At 49.4% G+C, this 22,053-nt stretch overlaps 3 protein-coding genes across 3 annotated transcripts; all 3 read right to left on the reverse strand.

Annotated features, from left to right (window-relative positions):
• Positions 1-8,149: 8,149 nt before the first annotated feature.
• LOC122390416 (protein THEM6-like) lies at positions 8,150-9,751 on the reverse strand. The gene has a single exon (XM_043383323.1). The coding sequence runs from the start codon at positions 9,604-9,606 to the stop codon at positions 8,989-8,991; it is 618 nt and encodes a 205-aa protein (XP_043239258.1). The 5' UTR covers positions 9,607-9,751; the 3' UTR covers positions 8,150-8,988.
• Positions 9,752-11,376: 1,625 nt separating this feature from the next.
• On the reverse strand, positions 11,377-12,003 carry LOC122390411 (protein THEM6-like). The gene has a single exon (XM_043383318.1). It carries the CDS (start codon positions 12,001-12,003, stop codon positions 11,377-11,379), a length of 627 nt encoding a protein of 208 aa, XP_043239253.1.
• Positions 12,004-13,372: 1,369 nt separating this feature from the next.
• On the reverse strand, positions 13,373-20,061 carry LOC122390415 (probable arginine--tRNA ligase, mitochondrial). Its single transcript, XM_043383322.1, has 2 exons — positions 19,931-20,061; positions 13,373-15,384 (listed from the first exon to the last, which is right to left on the reverse strand). The coding sequence occupies exon 2, from the start codon at positions 15,365-15,367 to the stop codon at positions 13,664-13,666; it is 1,704 nt and encodes a 567-aa protein (XP_043239257.1). The 5' UTR covers positions 15,368-15,384; positions 19,931-20,061; the 3' UTR covers positions 13,373-13,663.
• Between the last annotated feature and the right edge of the window lie 1,992 nt (positions 20,062-22,053).

The raw sequence follows: 22,053 nt of genomic DNA on the forward strand, positions 1-22,053 counted from the left end.
TTCAAATCCGTGGTAAAAATCCTGCTGATAGTAGTGAACTATTGACTGGGACACCTAGCAGAAACTTGGTAGAAACTATCGACCCCGCATGAATTTACCATGTCCAACCAGTCCGACCCCGGTTCCGAATCTAGTCGTTTGTCTAGTCGTATAGCTGGCTACAACTGGTCGTCAATCAACCCCGCTTGAAATAGCACAGCCGACAGCGTGGTCGGTGTCTAAGCGTCTGTTAGTATGTGTTTGATCATCAAGTTTGATCTAGTTTTCGTTAGCAACTGTCGACGGTAGTTTTGCTGAGTTGTGGCTACTAATTGTTCATAACCATGTTGTAGGTATGTATTAGGTATAGGGGCTTTTTATGTCCTTGTTAACCCGCGCCCCACTGGGGGGGGGCTATTTATAGCCCCCCTCCCGTTTTTCTGCAATAACTTCCAAACCGCTTGACGAATCGACGCCAAACTTTCAGTACCTTCGGCTGCATCAATTTGACACCTTGTGTCAAAATTTGAACTTCGTAGCTACCATAGGTCGGCCGGAAATGACGTCAGAGTGACGTCATGTTCGTCCGATTTCGACGCAAAACATTGAACCACGGCAATCGCTCCCAAGAGCTCAGTTTTTAAGCTAGATCCAATTTCTTTGCATGAAAGGACTCAGAATTGACCGCGCTATCAAACTGCTATCTCGGATTTTCAAAATTTTGAAAATTTCGAAAATTTATATAATAATATTCAAAATTTATATTTTTATATTTTTTTTCAAAAAGTTTTTGACTTTTCGAAAAAACCGGAATATATGTGACAGAACGCATGATTATGACTAACTCTAGCAAGTTTTAGCTAAATATCTTCAAAAATGGCCAAGTTATACGCATTATTGCAAAAAATTCACAATTATTAATTTTTCAAATCAATTTTTCAGTACGTATTTGGCATCGTACACCAATATAAATAGCACCATCGTGTTCCTGAGCTCAAACTGCATCCAATAGACACCTTTTTTGTTGAAAAATTTCAACTTCAAAATTTGACCTTTTTTGACCTGAAAGTGACCTGACCTAAGCTAATTTCGACTCAAAATGACCTTGAATGACACAGACGACATCAAATTCGAAATCTATGGCCTAAATGGACCATAAAACATGTGTCACGTGACCGACGCATGATATAATATTTTCGTGACCTGTGATGACCTGACCCTGACCTGAAAATCAAAGTACAAGTTTGGTACCCTCAAGGTATCTAGAGCATCTGTTCACGAGTGTGGAAACCAGAAATGAGCCTGATCTGACTTGTAAGACGGCGGCCAGAGCCCAAAATGTGAACAAGCCAAAGTGCTAATAATTTTTACTTTGACCTGACCTGTGACGTCATCGGTGACCTCGAGGTCAATGAAATTAGGTTTCGCTCGACAGTTTTTCCGGGGCTATCAGATTCCGTTTGAATTTTGACGATCGGCCCAGTAGTTTCGGAGTTAGGAGGGGGGGCTATGAATAGCCCCCCCCCCCCCCCCCAGTAGGGCGTGTTATACACAGACCCCAGTGGGGCGCGGGTTAAAGGGGATATACGTTGTGGATTCAATGATATCTTTTACTTGCGTTTAGTTTCTGCTTTATTTGAAAGTTATTTATTACTGTAAAAGTTTACTAAATGTGGTAATTTTGACCCCGGGTACTTGAACTTTTACTGGTACTGTGTCCCCGACGACGTCAATAGGACATAACACTTTACCAGCCCTGCCTTGACATTTCGAGGTAAAAATGAGAGAAGAACGATCGTGCAAACGAAAATTCTCTACCTTTTTTAGTTCAAAAGCTTTTCATGAAACCAATATTGACAAAAATGGTAATTTTACCCGTTTTTGGCTATGGAGCCTTAACCGTTGATCTGAACCATGGATGATATAATAATGGATTGGTGTCTTCGCAGTTTTTGGCGACATTGAGCTCAGGCCTGCCATCTAGCGGGAGAATTATCGTAAGTTAGGAGCAAGCCGAGTGAACGCCGCTGATTAGCATTGTGACACACGGGAGTGTGGTGTAGTAGCGGGCTTGTTGTGCAATTTTTCAAAAGGTTACGTCTTTATATGCCAGTAAAAGCGAAGAAATTAATAGATTTATGTGCAGCGTCAGTAATAAGATAAGCAGTTTCATGTTATTTCCTCATTAAATCGTGAAACAGGGAGTTATTGGAGACTTCGCCAGCACGTGTCGTGTTCGCTATTTTTCACAAGAGTCTTTACTTGGCCTAAATCAAACAAATTGCCCGATCAAAGAACAAAACGAACGTTAAGTACTATCTATAAGTCTAATGAAAAAGTTGAACGGAATTGCTAACGTCATTGCCGCTCAAAATGTCGTTCAAGACGCTCTATGAAAAGGACCCAACCAGTGCTGCGAAGTCGATGAAATTTCAGTGACTTTGGCTCCAACTCCGATTCCGGTATCCAAATATCGACTCCGACTCCTCCGGGCAGAACTGTCGATTCACACAGACTCCGACTCTGACTCCGACACTGCAGCCCTGGTAAGTCTGTGGAGTCGATGGCTTTTCGGTGACGTTAGACTCATACTCCGATTACAGCTTTTAAAAATCAACCGACTCCGAGTCGGAACAGAACCGCTGGCTCTGACTACAACTCCGCAGCCCTAGCCCAAGATAGCCGCCTAAAACAACTTTGATGTGTTATCTTCGTACATTGTTAATGTTATTTTAAACAAGGAGTGGAAAAGGGAGGCGAAGCCTTCGCTCTTCACAAACAAGGATTTCCTGTTGCGGATCAATCAACTGCTGGAACAGAAAGGCATAAACACCACGCATATCATTTCATCATTTTCCTAACGACTCTGCACCAATGTAAGTACTGATCAATGCAGTGTGAGCATCGATGTGACATTTGTGCACCAAGTTTGAGTGTTATCCGCCCAGCCGTTCTTGAGATATGGAAGCGGCACCCCGCACGTGCGCACGTGCAGTAGCACCCACCCCCATGGTGACACATGGAAATGCATTGGCCACTGGGTGCCAAACTATTGACGAAGTTTTACTGTAATGGGCCCATTCATTGCGGAGTTACTTTATGTGGAACAATTTCGACACCCCTAAGTTGGCACGTGGCACGTGCCGTAACATTAACTAAGATGAAGAAAATCAGGCGAAATTCGGAGAAGAAGGAATAAGCCTACCAAATGTGCATGACATATTGTCAAACTGCTGTACCATTGTGAGTAAATGACCATATAAAAGGTCGTACAAGCCGATGGGACTGGGCGTTTCAATACATACCGTCTTAGCTTGCATTTTATTTTCGTTATTACCTAAAGGCGGCTTGACATTTTTGGCTTTCAAGCATTTAATACATTTTTTGTCGTCTCAGGTCCAGTAAGATTACCTCCAACTCGTAGAAAAATGCACTTCAAGCCAACTAACACACCACACCCACGTGTGTCATAATGCTGGGAGATAGCGTTCACTCGGCTTGCTCCTAACTTACGATAATTCTCTCGCTAGATGGCAGGCCTGATCCCAATGTCGCGGATCCCAATGTTAATTTCCACGAGACACCAATCCAGTGTTATATCATCCATGTCTGAACTCAATCCTGACGAAATATTGACGAAAGAGCTGTTCAAGATATATCGACTGCTTTTCTCCTATCGATTGCGCCCTCCTAGCTATCATAGTTTTTGAGATACCGGCACGTTTTCCGAAAAAAAATATCGCATCATTGCGAAGTTTGACATTTGATGGCATACGGTCAGATCAGGGCCGTCATGGCCGTCTGGCCATAGGAGGATATAGAGGGGGCCACGGGGCCATGCTCCCCCCCCCAAAGCGCCCGGAAATGGCACAAAATCGACACATTTCTGGGCATAATAATTAAACAAAGGAACTTCCATTGGGAAAAGTTTGGGTTATATTACATGATAGGCAGTAAGGAAGCGAAATCCGAAGCATCCAAAGCATCCGTTCATCCAAAGCATTAATCTATGATGGATTTTTTATGTAGCTTTAAAATCCGATGATTTTTTGTCACAACTTAGGTGGGTACTGTTTGACCTTACGTCATCTAATTATTTCAAACACATAGTATCTTCAATGCAAATTGGCCATGTTTCACACGTCAACCTCTATTTTGAATCAATTGATAAGGGTGAAAAGCGCATGAAGAGACGTATGTATCACATTTTAATCATGTGCATATTCATATTTATTCTCTAAGCATAGGTACAATTTGGTGCGTCAAGGGAGGTCAAACACGCCCAACGCCGTTCAGGAAAACGACAACGAGTGACTAACAACAATGTAAATGTCATTTTAAATCGCCGGTCCGCCCTTTGAATGCGGATAAAGAACGCACTACGACTGGGCGAATTTCGAGACTGGCCAAAAGCAATCACAGCCCGCTCCCAATATCCCGCTTGCAGTGCCCCTCCACCAGCACAGTACACAATGTATCTGTACATTATCTCACTTGCATTATATACTATTTCGCTTGCAACGTGCCCTTTCCGATCAAAGCATGTGCCCTATGCCACCTTTGGGACGCAGTGAAAAATCCTTAAAATATGCCCTGCAAATGGATCAGACGATTTAACGGAAGGTGGTGCAGTATAACTCAAATCTGACATGACTGCCACGCCACATCAACAAATTTTCTCACGAGTCGATCGTGGCCCGTTTAGCCCTCGGGTGTCACGAAACTGGGTCAGTGCCATTTGCCAGTCGTGATAAGATTCAATGTTGCTTAGCTAGCTGGATTTACCAAAGGCAGTAACGACTTATTTTACTCTTCGACGGGACACAGGGGTGCCGTAGATAAATGCACAGGATCCCACGTCCTTCACGTGACTGGTGACTCGACATCGAAAAAAACAAGACCTTTAATCGGGATCTGCGCGTTTCACAGGTAAAACGATGTTACATCTGAAACTGAAACGTCTATCGACGAGAACTACGCACCCAACACAAGGCAGGGCACTCGGCACCACACTTTTACGTAGACTCAATAACACACCGAAAGGTGGCAGGAGCGCAGCTCTTGGACCGCATGGCAGGTGGCACTTGGCAGTGCAGCCAGCTGTCCTGTTTGGACAGGTGGTCCCACTGATTCTGCTGCCTAGTGCCTACCCAGTCATAGGCCTGAGACTTGAAAGTTACAGATAGGAAACCGCTGCTGTGGGCTTCGAGGGAAAAAACAGCAATTCATCGAACAGCCTATTCGGTGACAAACATTTAGAGCACAACCCAGTAGCTCCAACCGTTCAAACGCATTCCTTGTATTATTCGTTGCCCGTATGACCCACAGCCTATGTCTCCTTAGACCAGCTCTCGCCACCACGCTGTCAGCTGGTCAGGCATAACCTCCACTGCTCTCACAAATTCACGTCCTCCGTAACAGATGCCAGCTCAGACCGTTCACCGTTGCTCTCACAACTCTCAGCTATAAAGGCCAGCTCAGACCATCCCCACTGCCCTCACGACTTCAGCCAGTCTCTCTCCGCTGCTCCCACGTCAGTCATAGAGTTCCGAGCGCAGAGTCCTCAAACAGTCTGTGATGTCCTCTATCAGCGTAGCGTGCTGCTGTCGCAGGTGACGCAGGGTCCGCTCCCGAACAGCGTCCTCCGGCTCCTGACGCTGCTGGAAGGCCAGCAGCTGCATCTCGCAGGTCTGCAGAGGTAGGGGAGTTGGACAGTCAGATCAGAAATGAGGGAGAGGCTACGGTCGAGGCACGTTATGTGGAGCTGTACCAAGCCAAACTAAGCCTCAAGCCTGCATATTGCCAAGAACAAAAGGTAATGAAACACAATATCGGCTTCCTGGTTGCGTATGCACTTTTCAGCGGCTCAACACATACTTTAGGCTCACCATCTGCAGTTTGCGTCGTTCTAGCTCTTGGATCCGCTCCACAGCGTCCGTACATTCTTGGGCCGTCGGCTGGTTGCGCATGCGCGCCAGGAGTGCCAGGACGCGTTGGCTGACTGACGAAAAGCCATCTGTGGCCTCGGCGACGGCAGCGCGGTACGCCGGGAAGGGGTCGGTGGTGGCCGGCGTCGTGCCGTCAGAGGTCTCTCCCTGGTCAGCCGGGGCCGCCAGCAGGTCACGGTGGCCGCTGCCGACAGAGGTCAGGTCAGAGGTCAGGTCAGAGGTCAGACGATGTCCATGCTGAGCTCTCTATCTTCCCATACATAAACGGCAGAACGATTGAGAGCAAAACAGAAAATCATACGGACCGTTGCCATGCGATCTTTACACGGCCTTGCGAATTTAAGGGGCGATAACCTGATGTGATCTCGTTCCGCCGCTTGTGCTGACAGCTCTACCCTACAGGATAACTACCACGTTATGTAACTGGTGGCCAGTAAGAGGTTGTTCACTGTTCAGGACTGAAAAGAATGCGTGCGTGACGAATACACAGGGAAGCCCTGGTTACACACGCACTGGGCGTGTGCGTGCGGCCTCGGTGGCTCACTGCCGGGTGAACCCGGTAAATTTGCTCGGCCAACTAGCTAAAGGGAAGCGACAGGCTGGCTTGTCAGATATGGCTGGAAGTTCACGACGAGGAAGATCAAACACGCACAATCGTAGGCCATCGGTGGCCATGCTAATATTAGGGCAAAAAGTTCAGTGAAAAAATCCATTTATACCATCATTTGACATGAGCATAACATTCCTAAATGCATGATCAAATACTGATAATAGCCAACCATCTCGATAAAAGTCATGCATGGTTATCTGATACGGCCGCTCTCTAGTCACCTTACCTCTCGAGCTTCTTGTAGATCCGGACTCTCTCCTCGTGGAGCTTGAAGAAGGTCTCCACATCTTGCCTGGCGTCTTCAGTCAACATTTTGCCGGCAGGTTTGGCGAGTCTGAAACGCTCTGCAGAGAATGTGACACACTTCAGTCGATTTTTTCGCATGTGAAATTCAACCATACCAGCAATAAAATGAAGAGGGGCTATCGATCACAGGTTCTAGAGGACATAAATCATCTTGAAACGGCTGCATTTCTGAAGGATGACATGTTTCTTTCCGACCTACGAAGCAGGAAAATCGCGCTCATTCTTATCCTTGCAAACGACCGTTATAGACGTCCGCCGCCAGCCCAGTGCCCCAGTGCATATCACGCAAGGACTCTGCACTTATGTCCCACCCCCTCCACCCCTACATACAGTTCGGCAACATCCATTATGCAAAGGTGGCACGGCTGAACATCGTTCAGACCACGGACCCATGTGCCAGGTGCCTGGAACAGTAACCCATCAGTATCTGAATGGACGCTGAATACTGATTCCAGCCTACTCATGCCTAATGCAGTGTCCTTGAGCGGGGTACAGCGATGTCCTCGGCACCATGTGTGGTGTGATGTGTCGCGATATGTCGTGAGGCCCCTCCTCTCCGCTGCGTGACTCTGCCGCCCCCCATCCCTCCAAAGTTCCGTCGTCTGGGCGCGCCGGGCCCGCCAGTTTCCGCGTGCCGCCGTGCCTCCCCGCCCATCAACAACGGAGCGCGTCCGACGATTGCGTCGGAACCGGCGTAACCCGTCTGCAGGCCCGTTCCGCAACCGACACCGGTCGGCGGGCGCGTCTGCAGACGACACGCCCGCTACGGGGATATCGGCGAGCAGCAGAACCGCTCGTTGAGCCGACCTACGAGTGAGCATATGCCAGTGGAGGCTACCGGCTACACCGGCTCATGGAATGCCATTGAGGCTCGAGCGGATTTACTCGGTCCAGGCAGGACTAGCGCCGATGTACGATGGTTCCTTATATTAGGAAACCATGGATAATCTAGCAATGCATTCAAGTATTTTTAGGCGGTGCTGTAGCACAGTCACACACCCATCGATTTCGAGTTCAATTTCGCAAACATAGCTCTCAATCACGATTTCCCACCACGCCCAGTCACTCATACGGTCACTCGTTTGACGGGATGCAGAGCGGAAACCTGCCAATACGCAGCTGGTGTGTATGACAATGCCAGTATTGCATCACTATTCAATCAATTAGAATCACTATTCAGTCGATTAGAATAGATAACGTGAACGCCTCCATACCGGCATGACCGCATTGACCGGGACTGCCTACGCAGTGATTAAAACGTCAGTGTGCGAGAGTGAAAGCTAGTAGCAGCTAACAGCTTCGGTTATTTTAGTCCGCAATGCCAGTGCCAGTAGGCATTAAGGGCACTGGCATCCATTTCCTGGAGGCTGCGCCGTTGCCGCCTCGCGCTTGTTCATGTGATACCGCTCCACAAAAATGGATCAGAAATATTTACGGACATCTGTAACCCGACTTTCACGAGTCATGCTATATGTCAGGGCCAGTTCCATTTTCCTCCTTGTGTCTTCTTCCAGTCAAGGGCATCGAACCGAGACGGCGGACTCAAACGGAAGAGTTCCCAGAAAAAGATACAAGAGTTTAAAGTTTCTACGGAATGGACCGTCACACCTCCCTGTGAAACACCATCACTCTATCTATTAGAGGAAACTTGGTTAGAAAGCGCCCATTGAGACCTTGAGACGCAACGTTCATACCGTATCTGCAATGTTTCCCATTGCACTCAGTCATGCAATGTCTGGTGATTAGCCAACGGACTTCAATGAGAAGCTATCGCTGTCCAGTGACTGTCAGTGAGGCCAGATGTAGGCGATGGCGGTGTTCTACGAGCCCACTCCCAGCTGAGAGATTTGTTACTTCGGGATTTGTTCATGATTCTTCTTTATTTGATCATCTACCCGTATACAACCCCCGTGCTGAGCGGAAACGTGCATACTGTTGTAATACGCACCATATCTCAACAAAATAGGACAAACTGGAGGTATGTCACATTGCTACAACAACTATCTAACGACCATCTGGTAGATAACGGGCTGATGACACCGAGTCGGTCACGAAGTTACAGATGCTCCAGTTATCCGACCATCCTCTCACCCTGACCCGCTGCTGGCTGTAAAAGTCGCCCTACCCATCACCACCGCTCCCACGTCACGCCCGCTTCTCCACGACCGCCAGGTCGCGCTTGTAGGCGCTGTTGGCTTCGATGAACGCTCTGAGACTCTCAGGGGCAGGCGGAGGCGGCGGGGCCGTCTCCGTACCGAATGCCGCCGCCAGCAGCTGCAGAGGACCCATGGAGCCCATCACGCGCTGCTGAGAGTAGCTGACGAATCGCGCGCGCCGGTCGTGCAGTGTAATCAGCTTCTGCTCGAAGAACAGACTCTGCTCGTCCCAGTGCACCAGACGCGTCTCCACCACGAATGGCGTGAACATGGAGATCTCTTTACGGAAGCGGACTAGCATAGCCGCTTGAAGGACTTTCATATCACTAAACATCGGCGCCCCGATACGCATGTAGTATCCCCAGCGTCCAAAATCCATTTCGCGCACGTATCGGGCGTTGTTCATGTGGAAGAGCACGTCGATGTCTGTGGGCGCACAGTAGCCGTAGTCTCGCACTGTGGTGAGCGGCGAGACGCGCCGCAGGAGGAGCCGGTTCGCCACCAGCGTCACGCCCAGACGCAGCACGTAGAAGCCGTCGAAGCAGATGAAGAAGCCGGCGCCGGCAGCCAGCGCCGGGTGCTCCCAGATGATGTCCAACAGACCCATGGCGGATACGTGTCTTCTGGAACAGGGACCGGGCTGTAGGTGGCTGGAGCACGGACGGACGGGCGACGTGCGGGCGGGTCGGTGTGCCAGGTACAACTTGTGCAGATCAGATAGGGCGAATTATTACTAAAAATACGCTAAGAAAGCGTCATTCGGCGATCGGGTCCTGTTCGCACACGGCTTATAGTGACAGCAATCAAGCAACTGGTGGGTCTAAAATAAACGCTGCCTACCGGCAAACATCTTACAGGTGAATTCGACAGCTACCTATATAGTTTATCGTGACAAAAATGAAACTGGAATTGTAACATTACGTAAGTTATGTTGAAGATGTTGCATAAGTTTCTGGGATGTGTTTTCGCATTATTTATTCGAGACTGTTAAAGTTTTGGCTAAAAGACATCAGTTCTCTCTAATGACTGTATTGGTCTGCTAACGGGGCGAATACATGATGCAGGAAAATTCCGTCTGTCATTTCACAGTCCACCGCAGCTACACTGACAATGCTGCACCATCCTCCCTTATTCGCCAGTCGGGCCTCAGAAACAAGGAAGGATGGCAGACCTGTCACGGTTCTGGTCTAGACCGGCAACTAACTAGGCGGAAGTGCGCCGCCCCTCAGTAGAGCGCACTGTTGCAGTGGAGCCAGTGATGAAATCAGATGTAGGCGCCTGCCATTTGGTCCTCAATGCCGAATCGTACAGGAAAGCAGTCGATGCCAGCCCACTCTTCCGTAGTTCGCCGACCGATAGTTGGCAGTCACGTATATGCTCGACAGGACGACACATAATAGCAGCCTGACATCACATAGAGCGACAAGCGATGCCAACATTAATTGATGGAGAATGTTCTGCCCCAATCCCACTGCTGACCTACGGCAGAGGGGGTAATGCCCTTTGTCCGCTGTTGTGAACTTGCGACTAGATTAGGCAGTTTGACACCAAACACCCACATCACGTTTAGCATGGATAAATCGCGGGGTCAAATGGTACGAAGCAAGGAAATAAGCTGGATGAAGTCTTGTCATAAGTTAGTTCTCAACCGTTGTTAGAATTGAATAAATAATAGCAAACAACGTCGCACACTGGGTCGACAAACAAATAATTCTTGTCAAGCAATAATACATATCGCCAAGTGCGTGGATATTATGATCAAAAGATGCGTAATAAATAGAAAACGCAAAGCAAAACAAAAACCGACAAACAGAAACAAGCTTAGCTACACGACGGACACATATTGCACGAAAGGGATGAGCAAAAGCAGCTAAAACAGAGCAACATGCAAGGAAATAGTACAAGAGAAAACATGCTTGATCTAAAAGCGGCACACATCTTATTGCATGTGTGTTGTTCAACACATGGAAGGGGTGAGCTAACATGGAGATCGGTATCGTAGTCCAAAATACTAGCAACATTACATCCGTCATTGCTGATTAAATAACCCGTTTAAAATCAGTCTACACTGCTGGGAGCATGATTCTATCTTTTCGGGCCACATCAGTGACACGCGTACCTAGGTTAACGTAAAGTCTGATCTATCACGCGACATCTCGAATAAACATCGAGAGGCAAAGATCAGAAGCTTTACAACATAAACCTAGATCTGGCACACAGCTACAAGCAAATCACAATAATACAATGAAACACTCCACTGCCGCACCGTCGCACAATTCAAACATCTGTCCTAAGCCGCCTCTCACTCGGCCCTCACAGCCCACTCCAGCAGCAGTGACTCCGAGCCACTGCGTTACACCCACTAAGAGCCACAGTGTCACTGCAGCTCCCGTTTCTCAATGATGGCCAGGTCTCGCTGGTACGCGCTGTTGGCGTCAATGAAGGCCCGCACACTGTCGGATAGCGGCGGCGGCGGCGTATCGGCGCCAAACGCCATCGTCATCAGCTGCTGCGGCGTCAGCGAGCCCACCACGCGCTGCTGAGAGAGGCTGACGCAGCGTGCGCGCCGGTCGTGCAGCGTCACCAGCTTCTGCTCAAAGTAGAGGCTCGCGTCGTCCCAGTAGACGAGCCGCGTCTCCACCACGAACGGCATCAGCAGCGACACCTCCTTGCGGTAGCGGATCAGCATGGAGGCCTGCAGCACACGGACGTCCGTGTTTCGCCAGTGGCTGTAGAGGCCGGTGCGGACGTGGTAGCCCCAGCGGCCAAAGTCCATCTCTCGGGCGTAGCGGGCGTTGTTCATGTGGAAGAAGGCGTCCAGGTCTGTCGTGGTGCAGATGCTGTAGTTTCGGATGGTGTCCAGCGGCGCCACACGTCTCAGAAAGAACTGGTCGGTGACGGCTCTGCCCAGCAGCCGCCAGAGGTAGTGGCCCTCCAGGCAGACGAAGAAGCCGGCCGTGGCCGCCAGCACCGGGTGGTCCGTGATCAGGGTGTACAGCCCCATCAGCACCGATTTCTGCAACAGGTGGCACCGCGCTGTGGGACGTGCCTGCTGCCCGGCCGACCGGCCACACCGCGCGAGACGGAAAGGAACGAGACATCAACCCGAACACCACAGCCACCGCACAGAGGATCGACAAGAAACCAGGTCACACAGGTGCAGTGCACTGATAACATATGCCGATATGCTAATCAAAACTGAGATATTCAGCCATTTTTCTATTCAAATAAGGTTACAACGATTGCATCAATGTGACAATCGTATACTTTCCAGAGAAAAGAGGCGATTAAGACCAACGACAGCAACCGAATCAGGAGGGAATGAAGGAACTCACAACACACACAAACATCTTGGAGACGAAACACTAGACGGATTTATGCCAACAACACAGGCACCGTAGCTTAGCCTCGACTTGTCAGTAATGCCCAAGATATGATGTCGGAAGAACCATATGATCAAATAAAACTTTCAGGTACGGAGTATCTTCTCAATCTATGTCCAGTTGGAGTGATGTTTGAGACGGATTTCGCATACCTAATGCCGAGCACCATCGATCATCTTTCTATCGACTCAGAATCTACGAAATCCGACAATGAAGACATTCAACCGCAAGATAAGTGCGATTGTTGACCGGTCGTGACCAATGAACGACTAAATATTTAACAGCTTGCAAGACACCTAAAAAACTCTGGGTTCATTGAGTGCATTGGATCTTTCCAAATGGTTATTATTGAAATGTAGCCAACTGAACACAAAAGAGCGGTGCGAACAATGACCGAAGCTTTTTAAATTGGACTCCACATCACAATAATCTAGACAGTAGTCCAGTACTATGGGTCATTATCGATCATGGCTATGATCAGCAGATCACTATCGACGATGGAAATCGTTCGAATGTCAAGCACAGGGACGCCGGATTCTCCAATAGCGCCATTGAAAGTCATTGGAAGGTGCCGTCAGCTGATGGTTGGCAGTTTTCCTTGACAGCCATGCATTAGTTGTCCTGGAACTAGCAGGAAAGTTTGGATCCGGTCAGCCGAGGCTGAGACGCATTTGGTCCTTCAGACGGAAGCGGTCAGGGCTTTATCTGTCGTCCAAATCTGAGTACCTACACGCGATGTCCGGGTCGGGACTAAAACGATCAGCCAGCCGCCAGGCTCGAGTTCACAGAGAAGAAAAACGGTGGCCTACAAAATGAGGGAATAGCCGTGGTTAAATCCATCAACTATGCAATGTGCTAGGATTAGGTATAAGTACCTCCTGTTTAAAATGCTCGAAATATCACCACAAAGCATTCGGGCGTTGCAAGCATTCAAGTCGCTTCTGGACTTTTCATCATAAACGGTAACGGACAGCACTGCTTGTTGTTTTGCTATTTTATTTATTCACTATACATTTCAATATGACCATCAAAAATCCATTCCGTTCACACCTTACAAAACCAGCTAAGAATATCTCACTGCTCACAGAAAACAACTCTCCTGAAGAATGGCGTGGCGCTCTTGCACCCAATCGCGTAATCGGCGCAGGTAGAACTGCAGCACGCACCACTTCACGTCTCTGACACCTCTCCAGACATGCCATTTCTCGTTCAAAATTCACACACTATCCTAACTTGGGCAGCTCTCATCTCACGCGACAGTGAATAGTGATATGAATTACATCACATCCTTTCCAGCGGCCTGAGTCCCAACACTTTCATCCCTTGCGCCAGTGTGAGACGACCGGCGTGAAATGCTAGCAGCCGTGCCTCCGCCTCGGCCCTCGGGGCACCCTTCACGGGCAGACGCGTCAGCGCACGGCCCAGTGTATTAGCCAGTCCGAATAGGTAGGTGACGATTTTACACGGCTCCAGCTGATCGTGGCTGGCCACTAGCGCTTCCTCGTATCGTGCCAGCTCGGAGACCAGCGCGGCAGCCTCTGGCTCAACCAGCAGAGCCGCGTCCGCCTCTGGGTTCAGTTCCACGCCGCAGCGCCGCTCCAGGCTACAGAGGCGCGCGTGGAGATACTGGAGCCGCACCCCGCCGTCCCCGCTCGGCCGCAGAGCCGCCTCCCAGCTGAAATCGTAGCTGCGCTGCCGGCGCTGTCGCAGGTCGTGAATGATCACAGCAGATGTGCCTACAACGTCGGCGGTGCCCTCAGGGTCCTCCAGGTGGGCCGTGTTGGGGGAGGCGCGCTGTCGCTCCAGCATTCGCTCACGGGCTTCATCCAGCAGGTCGTGCATGAAGACGGCTTCTCCACGGCGTGTGCTCATGCCGCGAATTAGACCGAAGGGCACGTGCTGCACGCCACCCGCCCAATCGTGACCGAGCTGTGACAGCAGTGCGCGCAGATTGGCAAAATGCACCGCCTGGCCGGCGTCGACCACGTAGAGCAATCGACGGCGGCCGAACCGGCGGTATCTGTCCTCGGCAGCCGCCAGATCACGCGTTAGATACACGGTGGATCCATCAGCACGCGCCAGAGTCGCCTCGCCACCGCCCTCCAGCACCGCCACTGTGGCTCCGCCGCGCTGCGCCAGCGCGCCGCTCTCGTGTAACCGAGTCATGACTGACTCACACTTGGACGCCGGGTACATGGATTCGCCGTCGAACGCGTCGAATGTGACAGCGAGGCGCTGGTAGGCGGCTCGGAGATTGTCGAGACTGAGTCGGCGGCAGGCGGCCCAGCGGCGGCGTTCGGTAGCATCTCCCATCTCCAGCCGGTGGAACGCTCTGCGCGACGCCTCGCGTACTGCCGGCTCCGTCTCTGCTCGTCGACACGTGTCAATATAAACCTCGAGCAAACGCGAAATACCATCATCGCCGAGCGTTTCCGCGTCCAGGCCAGCGGTCTCACAGCCGGCGGAGAGCAGACCAAACTGAGCGCCCCAGTCGCCCAGATAGTTCAGCCGCACAGGAGCCGGTCCCACTGCCGCCAGCACGTTACACACAAAGTTTCCGACCACAGTGGAGCGCAGGTGACCGACGTGAAAGGGCTTAGCGATGTTAGGTGAGCTGAACTCGACTAGCGCTGGCTCGCCGGCGGCCACTTCCGTGAGCGCCCCGCGCCAGAACGCGTCCGGCTGTCGAGCTATGCCATCCAGGACATCTCGTCGGAACTGCACTGGTTCCAGTTCGAGCAGCAGCTGGCCGCGTCGGCCCTCCTCGACCCCGCGTACCAGCCCGGTGGAGGAGGGGAGCGCCGCGCGCAGGTGTTGTGCCGCGCCAGCCGGCAGTGCCGCGGTGGCCAGAGTCAGGCTGGCGCGCGGTCCAGGAGTCACAGTCAGCTGCCGGAGCACCTCGGCAGCGCCCGGAGCCGGAGGACCCAGTCCGGAGAGGGCGTCTGCGAGTCGCGCGGCCACCGCCGCTCGCACTGGGACCGACATGCTGGAGATTCGTCCACCTGCGCGGCAGAAGAACCGCGGCTCAGCTCCGGATGTCCTCTTCGCGGAAAGAAGAACCAAACGAGATGCACCTGGCTTCGCTCATTGGACGAAAAATGAGCAACTAATTGCTATCATTTTTGGCAGATTAAATATTTACATCAAGATGAACAAGTGATGCTGATATGATGACAGAAATTGTCTGGTAGCAAATCACAAGGTATCTATCACTGATCAGTGCAATGTGAATGCATGCTCTGAGCTTTCTATGCATAATTAAATGGACAAGTGGTGTGATATGCTCACGTAAGCATATGATTAATTTATTCCAAATGTTTGATGATAATATATCACTCCAGCTTGTCATACCAATGCCAACTTTGAAATGCTGCCTTATAATAGTCCACAGAATGTAGCAGCATTAGTCATCTGACAAAAATGTTGCACTCTTTACTTTTTAATCAGCTACAGCAGTCTGGGTCAGAGCATATGCAGCAGAGTAGTTTACATTGCTTTTAAGTTGCTCCATTTGTTTAATGTGTAACTATTATAGATGCATAAACATGCTTCAATGGTTCTGGTACCTCAAATTCTGATCCGACTACACCGACCCCACCACCAAACAAATGTTTATGATTCAAACTTCAGCATAACATAAATATGTTTTATGTAAGGACATCAGTGGAATTGGTAAAATAGAAAGCTAAAAAGGATTTTTGAAAAGTCATTGAGTTAAATGTTTGTTTTCTTGTCATGTCTTATGTTGTTACTGGTACCTACTATAATTGTCCTTATTTGTTTTTGGAGCTTTAAAGAGTGTTGATTGCCAAATGCAATGGTCATTATTCACCCACCACCGACACAAACAATATACCTACTTTATAGGACTATAGGTTGGCGTTTCAGGACAAAAAAATAGCTAACAATACTATTGACAAAAATAAGTTGAATACTTCAGAACAAAATGCTTAACATGGTGACTAGGGTGTGTCACTTGAAACGAAACAAACGGAAAATGTGCTAAAAACTTGCGCATGGACTAGAAATGAAAGGCCCTGGCGGTAAAAGTTTCGAAAAATCAAAATTCGTGCGGCGCCAGCCATTTTTGTTTCGCCCATATATAACCCATATACAGTCCAATGCGCCTGAGAGTATATATGCGTTCCTTTCTACACAGTCGTGTCCGTAATGAAAAATGGCAAGTGAAACGACGTTCTACACATCAATTGACATCCATTTAGCATGATTTCTAAAAACTGTAGCCTCAAGTCTCCCCAGGTCAGGTCACCAGGTCCCCTCAAATGACCTTTTAAAGGCCTTCGGTATCAAATGCACGAGTCAGGCCCGAATGTTTTCTTTATTTCCAGTAAAACCCGACCAGAAACCAATAACTACGCAGAATAAATGCTTGATTTCTCCAACGTATCACAGCATAACAATGTCTTCCAATGTTACGATTCAGAAACACACGACAGGCAGGTAAAACTGGTAAAATGCGACCATTCCGGTACAAAGTCCCAGTAAGTACTGAGTACTCTGCTCCAAAGCAAAACACAACAGCTCGACAGTGCAAGCGATGTCAGTGTTGGCAGCTACCGCGGGATGTTGGCAGCTACCGCCCGATCGCCCTCACGAGCCACCTCAGCAAGCTCGTCGAGAGGCTGGTCCTGGGACGGCTGCGCCACATCGTGGAACGCGACCGGCTGGTCCCCGCCGAGCAAGTGGGGTTCGGCGCTGGACGGTCAGTGGAGGACAGCATCGGACGCCTGGTCCAACAAATACAGGACGGCTGGAACCTCCCCAAGTCCCGCAGCAAGCGCGCGGCCGACGGCACCACCGCACAGAATACGTCCTCCTGGCCTTCGACTTCGCGCGAGCCTATGACACCGTGGACCATCGCCTGCTGAGAGTCCGCCTGATGGAGATGGGGGTACCCAGGTGCCTCTACAACTGGACGTGGCAGTTCCTGCGCGACCGCCGAGCGACGGTGGAGTACCAGAGCGCCACCAGCGGCGAGCGGGTGTTCAGGGCGGGCCTGCCTCAGGGCAGCGTCCTGTCCCCGGCCCTTTTGTTGTTGTGGGCCGCCCCACTCGCCGCGGAACTGCAGAGAGTCCCAGGCACCACGGCGTTTCTCTACGCGGACGACACAGCCGCCCTCTGCGCCGGTAACGACATTCAGGTCGCCCGGCAACGAGCGCAGCAGGCTGCGGACACCCTCGCGCAGTGGGCCCAAGCCAACAAGATGACGGTGGCCGGCCAGAAGACACAGGCTCTGGTCCTGTCCCAGTGGCCCCGCGATGCGGCTAACTGCTCCGTGAAGGTGGCAGGGGAAACCGTAACTGCGGGCGATCAGCTGAAGCTGCTGGGAGTCACCCTGGACCGGCTACTTCACTTCGGCCCCCACTGCCGCAGCCTGAGACAGAGAGTCCGCCCAAGGACTGCCCATCTGAGGAAGCTGACCGGTCGGGAATGGGGCCTCCAAGAGCAGCAGCTCCGCGTCGTAGCCCCCGGCTACGTTCGAGGAGCCCTCGAACACGCCGCAGCAGCGTGGCTCCCGGCAACATCGCCAACCCACCTCGGTCTCCTAGAGGTGGAGATGCGCGCGGCCGCCAGAGTGGTGACCGGATGCCCCCGGTCCACCCCGGCACATGGCCTGATGGCGGAGGCGGGACTCGCCCCGGTGGCTGAGCGCCGCACGGCCTTAGCGGCGCGTCTGCTGGCCAAGGCGCGCGCCCTGCCGGAGGACGACCCGCTCCGTACCGTCGCGGACCGAGAGGTTCGATCCCGCCTCAGCGCAGTGTCCGGCTGGCGTGGAGTCGGCGAGGAGGCCTGGAGGGAGGCGGGCATCACACCGCCGATCTCGATCGAACCTCTAGTCCACAAATAACCCAAATTATCCAGTTCGGTGCTACACCGTGTTATCGTCACGACCGTCACATAATTGACTCAAAAATTTATTTGTTTACATCCAAATATATGGTCAAGAATATTTTAAAACTTTTAGTATGTAATCATCTGACGATATCTAAGTGTGTGATACTGCTTTCGATAATCGAAATATTTTAAATATCAATAATTGAGTAAATTTGATGTTGAAGTTATATTTTTTTTAATAGATTTCGTGTACTTCCAGTACATAATATGTGAACAATTAATAAAACACTTGTGGTCTTACGGACTCGGGATCGTTGTAGATGGCGCTGCATACGGTTTGTCACAGATTGTAGATGTCGCTCCAGTCGAATAATCTAAATTTTGATTTCCGATAGAAAAAGTCGCGGCGTCGTGGAGAAATGCCTCTATGGGCGTGTTTTTATGTAGTAAACTTATTTTTAGGGTCATCCGCAAAATTTCCGACCATTTTCCATCAGATTTTCGAGAAAAACCTATCAAGTGACACACCCTAATGGTGACATCCATTTGCCCTTTGCTAGTGCTGGGAGTGGGGACTCAGCCCGTATGCAGAATGGCGCAGATTCAACACAAAGCAGTGGAAATCACTGCCCGGAGTATTGCACAGAAAAGTGCAAGACCTAGGTTACCTAGTAGGCATAGGCTCCGTGTTAAGCCTTTTTTTATTTCTTACCAAGAAATTTTTCATCAAAATTAGACAAGAACAAGAAGTAGCTATCATTCCAACTGTAATTGTAGATGATCACTATTCACTACCTACCTACTATTGCTCTATATAAGTGCTGCAATGATTTGAACCTAGGCTTTCAGCTTTATTTTATATTGAGGCCAAGGGGATTGAGGCAGAGACTGAGAAAGTCATTAGCCAGTTGGGGAAACTACGAGGCGAATAACCAAAAATTGATTGGTCAATAAATGGACTTTTGATGACCATATATGGGCATAAAGCCCCCGCTTCTAAGGGTGAAAAACGGTATACCAAACCGGTATACTTGTGGCATCGCGTCCACTTATCGGAGAGAAAAGGCTTCCATTTTCGACTAGGAATTAGCGTGATTTGATTAAATTCGGCAAATTGACTCGAAAATGGTGATATAAAAAACGGCTTTTCTGCAGGTTCTGGGTGTCACAATCACCTGGCCATTCAATAAATGGAATGGTGTTTTGAGAGAAAATTGTTAAAAGGTTTAATTTAATTGCAATAAACAAAGAAATTTAATTTTGAAATAATAACTTACCCACAATTAGAAAAACCATAAACAAAATAATAAAAATAATGACATTTTCAAACCATGGTACTGGTTACATTTTTTGGCGCGTCTGTTTCAATTCGCCATATTTGCCAATCGCTGTTTGACCTTGTGTTGTAACTCTGCGATTTAGAGCCGCCAGTTAATTGTGCACCGAGTAAGTGTAGGCCTTGTGTGGTTAAAAAACATTCTTATGCCTTATTTTTTCATTTGAATGCTAGGATGCATTGAAAAGACGAAGTTGTCTGATTTTATGACCATATATAGTCATCGCCCCGCCCACTCCAGCCGTTGATTGGCTGATCCAATTTTTGTTTGGCTCCTCGTAGTTTCCCCAACTGAAGTGGGCGAATAGCACTTATCAGTGATAGGTACAGAAAAAAGATCATAAGCAAGCACCCACCTTGAATTCTATGAGTGTGGACGGACCTCCTTCAGGACACCAAAGCAAGCGAGCTCATAAAATTTTCTTGAAATTTTCGTCAATAAATAGTAATTTGCCCTCACGCAGGCACCTATCTCTCTCGCGCCTCCCTCGCCGGTTTTAATACTACGTGCTCAATTTCCAGCGAATGCATGGAATGTGCACGCTTTCTGTTATCGATCCTTACGTAAAATTGGGATTCTTTATGTATTTATGCATTGAGATCCCTGTATTGTCCATTCTTCTGATGGATGAGATATTAAACGTTAATTTGAGCATTTTTTGGCAGAATTCCTAAAATTTTACTTTAAAAACTGAGATAAAAAATTGAGTGGGTCGGTTCTCCGAGCCGCTGACACACCAATCGAACACGACTCGTTGAAAGGGTTCTTTTACAGCGAACGCGACGCGGCTGTTACGCCTGGCGCACATCTTACGTCTAAATAGCTGAGGAAATTAGGTGTTTATATCGCTGCTAAATGGTGGCGCTATCAAATCTAGATATAAGCTCTGCCATTACCCGAAATAATATACCTACCATTCGACGTGCCTGAGCGAAATGATCACGATGATGCTACAATCGCGACTCTGCGGCAGTTTTTTGCGAAATTATTTATGAAAAACTAAACCCGTGCCTTGGGTCAGTTGACCTGACCTCAGAGGTCACCGGTTGGCCTGAGACTTTAAAATCGGGTACCAGTCGCTGCGTCTCGTAAGGGCACACACGCTCCTTTTTCCGCGACGCTCTAACTCCATCACTGGCGAAACAGCGAGCCCCCCTCGGTTGGCGCGTATGTAGAAAACCAATAGGTTCGGCGAGGGTTCATGCCCGAGACAAGACAACCATGCTTTCAACGATAACGTCTAATTGATGCATGATAAAGTAGGTACTGAAAGTTTGACGTAAGCTGGCTTAAAGTTATAGAAGCTACTAGCTAGGTAAATCACGGAAGGGTGGCAGATTCTGCCACCCCCGCCCCTCCAGTGCAGTGGGGCCGGGGCGCATCAGCCATCATAGCCATCGTCCTGGCACTGCAGCTTGGTGAGAACTGAGAATCATATTTTTCCGGTCACTTGACATCACCTAGAACCGGGTGTCCGGACCTTAAAGGGACCCTCCCACCTTCAAAAAAGTTAATGAATTGGCATGAAAGTGATGTCCCTTGGTTCAGAAAGAGCGAAAACGAATATCTACCAAATTTCACCGAAAAATATTCACTGGTTTTCAAGATATTAGGCTTTTACTTTTGTTTACTTTTTGGGATCTCCCCTGTTACTAGCGACTTTATTTGGAAGCAATAATTTGGCAGCCTTTAAGTGCGGCAGACGTTGCGCGCAAAGCAGCGTATACCACCACGTGTTAACGATGGTTTTAGTCTAAGATTTAAAAATCGTTAGATCTCCGCTGACGTCACAAATTCTAAGGGGGCATTCCAATGCATTAGCCCCTTAGAATCCGAAAACTGCAAGTTTGAAATTCCATATCTTCGAATGGGGATGTTCGCGCTAAGAGTTCCGAAAAGTCTCGCCAGGTGGCAGCACGGTATGCTTTGGACACAACGCGCCGGCCGGGCGGCGTATTTACAAATTGCAACCGAGCTCCGCCGTAGGGTATTTTATTTCCGCCGTAGTGTATTTCACTTGGGGGATTTTCTACCATACATCTGCCTGAGCTTAGGGTAATTACAATTTGTCGGCGACGTTCGAAAATGATGCACCTTTTTTCGCAGTATAGGATATCGCATGTGCATATTTCTGCCTTTTTGGGTGCGCTATATCGGTTTTTCGCGAGTAACTCGCGTAAAAACCGTCCGATCGCGACGAAACTTTCAATACCCCCGATTTTATCAATTTTACACCTACCCTGAAAATTTAATGACCCTGACCCAAATGACCTTTGACCTGTGACCTATTTCTCGAGACCATGTTTGGCCCGAATCGCGATTCGGCGTATGTCGGCTCGCATTAGCCGCGCGGTTGCAGTTTTCACGTGGTTTCAAGCGTTGAAACATGTGATATGATGCTGGTCCCATGCATTATGGTGGGTGTCAAGGTCACCTGAAGGTCAGGTCAGCTCAATGACCTTTGATGACCTCGGTTCA

This window comes from Amphibalanus amphitrite, unplaced genomic scaffold (genome assembly GCF_019059575.1).
Source record: "Amphibalanus amphitrite isolate SeventyFive unplaced genomic scaffold, NRLGWU_Aamphi_draft 000395F_arrow, whole genome shotgun sequence".
NCBI lineage: Eukaryota > Metazoa > Arthropoda > Thecostraca > Balanomorpha > Balanidae > Amphibalanus > Amphibalanus amphitrite.

What these genes read in the sequence shown, in the direction of transcription:
- LOC122390416 (XM_043383323.1), bottom strand. Translation starts at nt 9,606, where the DNA reads ATGGGTCTGTTGGACATCATCTGGGAGCACCCGGCGCTGGCTGCCGGC.
- LOC122390415 (XM_043383322.1), bottom strand. Translation starts at nt 15,367, where the DNA reads ATGTCGGTCCCAGTGCGAGCGGCGGTGGCCGCGCGACTCGCAGACGCC.
- LOC122390411 (XM_043383318.1), bottom strand. Translation starts at nt 12,003, where the DNA reads ATGGGGCTGTACACCCTGATCACGGACCACCCGGTGCTGGCGGCCACG.